Source organism: Mastomys coucha, unplaced genomic scaffold (assembly GCF_008632895.1).
Source record: "Mastomys coucha isolate ucsf_1 unplaced genomic scaffold, UCSF_Mcou_1 pScaffold9, whole genome shotgun sequence".
NCBI classification, from domain to species: Eukaryota; Metazoa; Chordata; class Mammalia; order Rodentia; family Muridae; genus Mastomys; species Mastomys coucha.
The window spans coordinates 38229058-38239149 of record NW_022196915.1 but is presented as its reverse complement, the minus strand read 5'-3'; the positions used below and the strand labels follow the sequence as shown (position 1 = coordinate 38239149).

At 45.4% G+C, this 10092-nt stretch overlaps 1 protein-coding gene across 1 annotated transcript in view; it reads left to right on the top strand.

The window, feature by feature from the left end:
• The first annotated feature begins 8935 nt into the window (after positions 1-8935).
• LOC116085223 (ribonuclease pancreatic) overlaps positions 8936-10092 on the top strand; it is a 2892-nt gene continuing 1735 nt past the window's right edge. Inside the window, exon 1 of the mRNA XM_031362650.1 lies at positions 8936-8963. Within this exon, the coding sequence (XP_031218510.1) occupies positions 8936-8963 (28 nt within the window). The remainder of the gene's footprint in view (positions 8964-10092) is intronic.

The window sequence follows — 10092 nt, the reverse complement described above, 5'->3', positions numbered from 1 at the left end:
AGAAAAAAACCCCAACGTTTAGAGAGAAACCTTAAGAGGCTGTCTGTCTTCAGTGTGTCTTGGAAGACAGCATAGCGTGGAGGGTTAACTGAACGGTAGCACATTGCCTTGTAGAAGACAAAAAAAAAAAAAAAAGTCAGAGAGAGGACTCTTGACTTGGCCTGGTCACTACAGGACCTCTGACAAAGGCCCTGTGAGCCAGTTTGTTCTCTGTGAGAAACCCTCTTCTGCTCACTGGAAATATCAGAGCCCTGCTGAACTCTGCTTTCTCACTCCTCTGTGAGAGATTAGAAATAAATACAGGAAGAAGAATGAGACAGAGGGAGGAAGGGAAGGTAGGGTAGGAGTAAGAGATCCCAATTGTTAGTCTTTTTAAATAAACACTGTAAAACTTACCTTAATGACAAGGAATTAATTTTTAATTTCCCCCAGCTTTAATGTAAATACCCCCCACACCTTTGTTTATCCAAAGGCCCAGCTGCATTCTCAGAATTTAATCAACTAAAGAAGCTGGCTCCTTCCTTTTCCTTCATTTTCTTTGTGCTTTTAAAACTAGTTAATGTAAGAATGGACTGCAGCTGACATTTTTTCTTTTTTTAAAAGATTTATTTATTAATATGTAAGTACACTGTAGCTGTCTTCAGACACCCCAGAAGAGGGGGTCAGATCTTGTTCGGATGGTTGTAAGCCATCATGTGGTTGCTGGGATTTGAGCTCAGGACCTTTGGAAGAGCAGTCAGTGCTCTTAACCACTGAGTCATCTAACACACTCACCACAATCAGGTGCCTGGAGTGTTCTTGATCGAGAGAAAAGTTTTGCCTTGTCCAGAAACTTCAGTTATAGTGGTGGTCTCTTTTATTGTGACATCAAACTTATTTTTTTTAGCAGGGTGGAGGGAAGTGAGAAAAGATTTTGAGACTCTTCTTAGACAGAAGCAGTAAGCCACAGAGCAGTTAAGGGCTGGCTTTTCTGGAGAAGTGAGAGTCATGCTCAGGGGACAGAAACAAGGTGTCAGGACTCTAAAGCCCAAAGCAGATCTGGGGATAGCTGGCTAAGACTAAAGTTTTTGATTAGTAGAAGGATCCATGCATTGCTATGAGACCTGATCTCCAAAGAAGATAGGCTGAGCTCTCTGTGCTCTTCTGCATTGACCCTCTCAGGTCGTGGCTCTCTCAAGTTCCTTCCACTTTATTTTCAAGAAGCACTTCTGTTCTCTGTCATGGTGCTAATGGTGAACTGAAGGAAAGCTGGAGATGGAGGGTATGCAGTGACTCGAGGTTGCCCACTGTTCTCGAGATTTAGCTTCCTGGATGGAACCATCATGGGAACCATCTTGGAAGGAAAGAGATGTGTTTGAAGAAGCTGTCTTCATAGGGCTTCCTTCCTTCCTTCCTTCCTTCCTTCCTTCCTTCCTTCCTTCCTCCCTCCCTTCCTTCCTTCCTTCCTTCCTTCCTTCCTTCCTTCCTTCCTTCCTTTTTTCCCTCTTTCTTTTCTCACTTTCTTTTTTATTTCTTCTCTTTCTTCTCCTCCTCCTCCTCCTTCTTCTTCTTCTCTTTCTTCTTCTTCTTCTTCTTCTTCTTCTTCTTCTTCTTCTTCTTCTTCTTCTTCTTCTTCTCTCCCTTTCTCTCTGTATGTATGTATGTATGTGTACATGTTTTCTGTGGAAGTCTGAGAAGTGTTTCTGCATCTTCAAAAATTCTCTGGGGAGACCTGATGAGTCTGAGTGAGAGAGGGGCATGAGGGGACTGTATGCTTGTAGGCAGGTGAGAAGACAGAAATGGATTTCAGTGGGTTTGAAAGAAGCAAGCAACCTACTTCAAAGTCATGGCGGTCATCATTCCTCTTGATCACTGTCATCAAATGAGACTCCCCACCACTCCTCTATATCCTCTCCACCCCTGCATGAACTCTGAGAAGAGATACTTCAAACTCCAAGCCCTGGGTTGAGGTCAAGCAGGCACCCAGTCTCCTTCTCGAGATGGTTTCCCTGACTTGCCTGTGAGTCCAGCAGGTGCAGTCAACATCCCTGTCTCCAGAACACACAGCCTTATCTCCTACCCCACCTCTGCCTACTGACACTATCAGTTTTCTTCAGTCCTGGGGATGAGGCTCATTTCCCAGATGCCATTTCCCACTTTATCAGTTCTAAGTCTCCTTAAATGGATCCGATGCTGCCCAGCGTGCCAGAAGAAAGATTTGTGGCTCTCTCTCTCCCTTTCCCTCTCAACCTCCCTCTTCCTCTCTCTCCCTTTTTGTATATATATTATTATTATTACTACTATTATTATTACTAAAGCAGACCAAATTATCTTTCAACCTGGTTGTTCCCAGGTCCCTTTTAGTCACTTTAGGAAATTTTACCTGTCTCTGTCAGCATTTCCCTCCAGAGCAGGCACCAGTGTCCCCAGCCCAAAGCTGAGGGGCAACTCACTTGTACCAGCTCATTCTCTTCAGCTCATCTCCCAGGATTTCTGTGTGAAATGGTCTCTTGTTATGAGAAAGCAGAAGGAGGGAGGATGCTTCCTGTTGGAACTCCCTTGTCTTTCTCCTGAGAAGCAACTAAATCCAGAATGTAAGACTCAATAAGGTTGAGAATTCTGAGCAATAGAGCGCAACTAGACCTTGGTGGGAGCTAGAGCAGACTCCATAACAGCTCTTAAAAAGCAGAAGGAGAGCGAGTGAACAAGGGCAATTTTAGAGCAAATTGTGTTGATAATTTCTCCAGAAAAAAACCACACCCATACACTTAAAATAGATTTTAGTGACAAAGAGAACTTCAGCATGAAAAAGACAAACAAACATTGACCTCTGAATTCAAGCAACAAAATGTCTTCCTACACCAGGGCCAGACAGGCTTGGCAGCAGATGCAGAAAACAACCTTGGCTATTCAGCTTTGGGCACACACAGCTTGTCAAAATGCTGGGCACCTCGTCCCTGGGACTGAAGAAAACTGATCGTGTCAGTAATCTGCAGTGGGGTAAGAGATAAGACTGTGTGTTCTGGAGACAGCTCTGTGACCGCACCTGCTGCATTCACAGGTAAGTCAGGGCAGCCGTCTGGAAAAGGAGCCTGTGTGCCTGCTTGACCTCAACCCAGGGCTTGGATGTTTGAACCTTCTTTTCTCAGAGTTCATTCAGGGTTGGAGAGGGGCTAGAGGAGAGGTGGGGAGTCTTATTCGATGAGAGTGATCAAGAGCAATGATGGCTGCCCTGACTTTGAAGTAGGTTTTATTGCTCCTTTCAGGACCATTGAGATCCATCTCCTGGCTTCTCCCCTGTCCACAAGCATGCAGTCCCGTTGTCCACCTCATTCAGACTCATCAAGTTTCCCCAGAGAGCGTTTGGAGGTGAAGAAATGCTTCTCACACTTCCACAGAAAATGGCCCATCTCTATTCTTCTTAGTGACTCAAAGTCTTCAATAGGAGATAAAACATGTTGTCTACCCTTGGAAACAAGAAGCAGGACAAATATTCAAGTTAGAGGGCTACAAACTAGCTGGACTTTTAAAAAGAAATAGTAAGAGAGGAGAGAGAGAAATGGGGGAGAAAAGATAGGAAGAGCAAGACCATTTGCACAATGTGCAGAAGAAATGAGAAAGGAGTGAAGCTCAGAGAGGAGAAACTGAGCCCTCAAGATAAAGCCCAGCTTTGCTGATTCTGTGCCCTTACTCCTCACACCCCATCAATACCTTCCCTTAATCTTTGCACCCTCACAATTCTCTCCTATACTGGCTGTTTTTGTTTGTCAACTTGACATAAGGGAGAGTCATCAGAGAGATAGGATCCTGAGTTGAGGAAGTGCTTTCATGAGCTCCAGCTGTATGGCATTTTCTCAGATAGTGATCAATGAGGGAGGGTCCAGCCCACTGTGGGTGGTGCCGTCCCTGGACTGGTGGTCCTGGTTTCTATAAGAAAGCAGGTTGGGCCTCTTGAGAAGACTCAGTGGGTAAGAGCACTGACTGCTCCTCCAAAGGTCCTGAGTTCGGATCCCAGCAACCACATGGTGGTTCACAACCATCTGTGATGAGATCTGATGTCCTCTTCTGGTGTGTCTGAAAACAGCTACAGTGTATTACGCTGGAGGGAGCGGGGGGCGGGGGTAGAGCAAACAGAGGTCCCGAGTTCAATTTCTAGCAGCCACATGATGGCTCACTGCCATGTGTACAGCTACAGTGTACTCATACACATAAAATAAATAAATAAATCTTAAAAAAAAGAAAGCAGGTTGACATTCCCCAAAGACCAATCAATTTAAAAAGTCACACTGTTCTGCCAATCACTTTTTACCTAATGGTTGCTGCCCAGAAATCAGGATAAAAGCTCACTGAACAAGTTGTGCAGGGTCACCGCCTCTCCTTTGGGTCTGGGATGACCCCAGTGCACTGGAACAATAAAATCCTCTAACTTTTTGCATTGAAAAAAAAAAAAGAGAGAGCAGGTTGAACAAGCTATGGGAAGGAAGCCAGTAAGCAGCACTCCTCCATGGCCTCTGCATCAACTCCTGCCTTCAGGTTCCAGCCCTGCTTAAGTTCCTGTCCTGACTTCCTCCAGTAATGGACTATGATCTGGAAATATATGACTAATACACACTTTCCTCCCCATCTTGTTTTTTTGGTCATGGTGTTTTAGTTAAAGCAATAGAAACTCTAAGATACCTCCCTTACTCCTCAATCCCACAATGGGCTTTCTTACTCCTCACCCACACACACAATGCCCTCCATTACTTTTCACATGCCACTATATGCACTTCCTTGCTCCTTGTATGCCCCTAAATGCCCTTAGACTCATCAGTGCTTACTCACATATAACTGAGAATCAGCTCTTATGTCTACCCCAAATTGTCTTACTGTTGAGGCCAGTGGTGGTGGGAAGAGAGGAGTCAATTCTCAGAAAGTGGGATGTTAAGATGGAGATGCCCGCTCACCTCCTTCCCTTTGTCCTTTTGTATAACTTGTTGTATTTTTGCTCAGAAATTGTTCAGTCCTCTTCATGGTGAGCTGTACTGAAAGATCTTCACCTGTGGATTGTATCGTCATAATCATTAGATAGTGTTTACACAGAAACATTTGGATTCTGGATAAAGAGCACTGTCACCCAAACCAGAAAAACCAATACCGTCTCTGAGACACTTCAAAACAAAAGCCCCAACCTCTCAGGCCTTCATGAGCAGCACTAGAGAGACAAATTGATTTTTATTTTATTTTTAAAATTTGAAACAGGATATATGTTCTCATTGCTGATCTCATACTCACCGTGTGGATCAAGTCAGCAAACCTCCTTTTTCTGTCTCCCAGTGCTGGGATTGTGAGGGGGGAACCATTCTTCCTGGACAAATAGCTCTTTCTTTAAGATTTCTTCATTTTTGTTATTTATTTTTAATGTATGAATGTGTATATATGTATATCTAACTAACTAACTAACTAACTAACTAACTAAATGTGTTTTGCCAGCATGCATGTTTGCATACCACATGCAGGCATTGTCTGCAGAGGTTAGTAGAAGATTTTGCATCTGTGTGGCTTAGTGGTACAGACAGTTGTGGGCTGCCATGTAGGTGTAGGGAATAGAATTCCAACCTGGCCTACGGGAAGATCAGCCAGTGTTATTAACTTCCAAGCCATCCCTCTAGCCTTCCAGCCCTTGTTTGTTTCTTTATAATCTGACTACCATAGAAAGAATTAGCAATGGCAAAGACATTGCCTTCCAACCATGCAGAACTCTGATTCATTCCTTGGTCCTGAGGCATGAATCTAAGGATTGATTCCTGGGCAATTCACCACTGTAATTGATCATAGAATATGATAAAAGTCCATTGTAGTAACATTCAAACATACTTTTTTTTCCTCTGATTTTTCTTCCAGACAAGATCTCCCTGGTTGAAAATCCTGATGATGATGTCTAGAATGATGTAATGGAAAAAGTGGCCTAAAGTGTTGTTGATAGGATGGGTATATGACATGCAGTATTTTGACTTGACATGCATGTGCATGTGTGTGCGCGTGCGTGTGCATACACACACACATGCACACACACACACACACACACACACACTTAAAAAAATGGACATATGTAATAGCGAGCCTATAGCTCAAAATCCCTCCTGCAGGATGCCAGGTCCAAAGACTCCCCTGAAGTCGAGGACCCATTCCCCTCTGCGAAAGGAGCCTTTCCTCATCATTGTCAGAAGGAATTAATGGTTATCTGTGGCGCCTATCGCTACCAAAGTGCATGTTGGACTCCAGGCTCCCTCCACATATGTTGTTCTTCTCACCCCACACACTATCCTAAACTTCTCCAGCTCATGAGCTTCCCATCCCATTCCCTATAACCCTGCACTCTGGCCACATGCTCTGTTTTACCCCTCTCTCCGGATTGTCTCTTTCTCCTCCTGTGTCTTCTGCTCCTCGTGGCCCAGTCTAGTCTTCTAGCCATGTTCAGTCTACTGTTTTCTCTGCTCTGGACACTCCCAGTGCCTCTGGCTGTTCTCTCCCTTATATCTACAACAAAAATCTTCCCCTTGCCCATACCTTGGAGCAGTCAGGTCCTCGGTCTATACATCTGGTACTGAAATGCTCTCTGTTTATACGTCTGGTGCCAAAAGAAGCATGTAGCCTGCGGAGGGTGATGATGACCGTCAGCTCTAGGACAACAGAACTCCTCAGCCTCTCTCCCTATTTCTATCCAATCAAAAAGCATCTTCCTCTCTCCCATTCAATCCTCCATTTCCCACCATCCAATGAGAAGGCAGATCTGAGTACTGGCCTGTGATTCCCTAATTTGAAAAAATGTATTCTGCAACCAAAGTAAATTGTGGGGCAATGGGTTGTTCTAGCAGCCTGGGTCTAGTCGAGCTGCCGCCTTGGTACCCCAGAGCACCCACTGAGCAGAGTAAATTTGTTCGTAAGGAACAGTAGGCGTTCGGTGGTAGCTCCTGAGACCATGGTTCAGATTTCAGCCCAAACCCACCACAGCGGACACAGCAGGAGAGGTGTGTAATATTGGTCAAGCCCTCTTACAGGTAAATAAAGATTCTCAGCCCAAACCAATGAGAGATAACTGCTGGGAAGAGGTCTGCTCTCCCAAAATGCGGCCTGAAGCTGTGCTGCCCTCCTCACTGGCTAGACGGCCTGTCGGCCCAGCCTGACCCGACTCAGTGCAGGGCAGCTCGGAGAAACTGAGTGGCCTGGAAGACATGACAAAGACGGCGCCGCCCGCTAGGGCTCCTGCTCCAAGCTGGGCCAGAGATCTCCGTGGGAAGCCTCTGACATTTAGGTCCACAGTAAGTCATGCTTATTTGATTTTAATCGTGTGATTTCTTGACTTACATAGGTGTAAGTGCATAAACTACTAGAACATGAAAGCCAATCTTGTGCCACATCAGGTCTTTGTCACCCCTATTGCCGTAGGGTACCTCTGGATACCACATGCGAAGCAATCTAAAATTTCTTCCTTGAAGAACTTTTTCTTCTGGGCCTGGGAACGTAGTTGGTAAAGCGTTTGCTTTTCTCTCATGCAAGAAGCCCCGGCTAATATCACCAAGCACCACATAAAATGAAGTGTGGTGTGCATGGTTGTTATCTTCAAGCACAGAGGAGGGGGCAGGATGAGCCTAGGTGCAAGATCAGAGCAGTTTCAGAGAGCAGGCTTCTGCCACAAAGAGCCTTCAGCCCCAAAGTGATGCAGGGTATGGGTTTTACAGTCCTAAATGCTGTCATTGCTTCACATTGGGTACAGGCTAAGGGAGTCATCTCACACTCCTGGCATCCTCCTTGTTTACAAGGGATCACTTCCCAGCTGGGAAAGAGGAATCCTTTGATTTGTCAACCTTAAAAGCACCATAAGAAACTCTTTGTTTACAGGTCAGGATGGGGCTCCCTAGGAGAGGTGTACAGTCAGGGTAACCTGGCCTCCTCTAAGCTATTTCATTGTGCATTTTCTCCAGAAAATGTTTGTAGTTTTGGTTTATCTTTAGCTCTGCTCTGTTCCTACCTTGAATACTCCAGACCAGGCATGGAAGATGGTGGAAAGTGGCCAGAAGTGGGAGAACTCACCCTGGAGGTCTCCTCTCTGACCAGGCATCTTCCCTGTCTCCTCCAAACCTCCTATAACTATTCTGGGAGATACTCTAAAGAAACACCGTTGTACCCCACTCCTCAGCTACCAGACTATTGAGACATTGGGCCCTGTCTTAGGGTTTCGATTACTGTGACAAAACATCATGACAAAAAGCAAGTTGGAGAGGAAAGGGTTTATTTGGCTTATACTTCCATATCACTGTTCATCATTGAAGGAACCGAGGACAGGAACTCAACAGGGCAAGAACCTGGAGTCAGGAGCTGATGCAGAGGGCATGGGGGTAGGCTGGGGGTGCTTCTTACTGGCTTGCATCCCATGGCTTGCTCTACCTGCTCTCTTATAGAACCCAGGATCCCCATCTCAGAGATGGCTCCATCCACAATGGGCTGGGCCCTCCCCCATTAATCATAAAGTTCCCTTCAGTTGGATCTTATGGAGGTATTTTCTCAATTGAGGTTCCCTCCCTTTTTAGATAACTCGACCTTGTGTCAAGTTGACATAAAACTATCCAGTACAGACCTCAGTGAGTGAGAATTACCCCAGGCATTCCACAACTGCCAATGTGCTAGGCTTCAAGGAATCTAAGACTGCCTTGGGATGGGGCCCTCACTTCATGCAGACACTAGGCTTCAAGGAATCTAAGACTGCCTTGGGATGGGGCCCTCACTTCATGCAGATACTAGAACCACACTGGCAGTCCTCACAGTCACGTGAGTCTCTGAGCTCTCCTGCATCTGCTCTCTCTCATCCTGCATGGAGAGGAGGTGACAGTCACAGGATAAGATCAACAGCACCATTATTAAAGCAGCTGAACTTTTCTGGCCTGGCTCATTTGCAAAGGTCCTGGCCAAGGTCAACATGAAGCTTCATCTGCAGTGTGGGGCTGGTAGGCTGCTCCTGCCTCTTCCACGGCTGCTGGCCCTTCAGAGAAGAACATGAGAGCAAAGAAGGAAGAAACCAGGAGTTGGATGATGGATGATGACATGGGCTTGGGTCCTTTTGGATAAGCCTCTTTTGCTAACATGTTTAACTAAAGGCTGAGCCTGTTAAAAATAAACAACAGCAAACAACAAAAAGTGTTTCCCCAGGAGTCTCATGCTGGGGAAAGAAAGACTGGGAGTCTCATGCTGAGGAAAGAAAGACTACGGGGCCTTGTTCTAGTCAAAGAGAGAGTTTTGTCCTAGAAAGAGCTTTCATACATGTTCTGAACAACTTGTCTGACCACCTTGCAGGACAGATGGGAGTCAAGCCAGGCATGGGTCAGTGGTGGGTGGGGCCACACTTTGATCAAGATTGCTTATTTATGTATACCTTTTGTCTTCCACTTAAGCCTAAAGTTCATGTCAGGACCCTGAAGAGGGACTCAGGGGTCACTGGACACTCTTTATTCCTTTTTCTCAATTAGTCACATTGAATATACTGTAATTCTCAGCTTTTTGATATTGTCCTTTTAATTGGCCTATTGAGGGTGAGTGACTGAGTTTGGCTTGGCAAGCCTGCCATAATTCAGATTTTCACCCTAATAACCCAACTAGTAGGGAACCCTTCAAGCTGCAGACAGGACACTCTTTTATTCCCTCTTTAAGAGAGGCACTGCTGGGAGTTCTGGAGTTCTGGCTGTCATCAATTTTATTCAACACCATAGAGAAGAAGGGCTTCCTTCTCCCATGATTCCCAGGATCTCTATGTGTCCTTTGTTAGCCTCCAAGTTGTAAATGGTTCAAAGAGCATGCTCATAAGTTACAAGGCTTTAGGAAGGAATGTGAAATGCATGTGCCATTGTCTCTGTGGCTAGCTCTGCTGCCCCTTGGGAAACAGCACATGGGGTTCAAATGGTGTTTTCTCTTTCCTTGGCAGCCATGGTGGATTTTTCATCCAAGTTTACAATGCCCTTGTTTTTATTATTCAGATAAGATTGACCCAGATTTACTCCGCCCAGTTTTCTTGGAAGCCAACCCCTTGGAATCCTTTTAAATTCCACACCACAGAGACTGTGTGACTGAAGAAACTGGCTT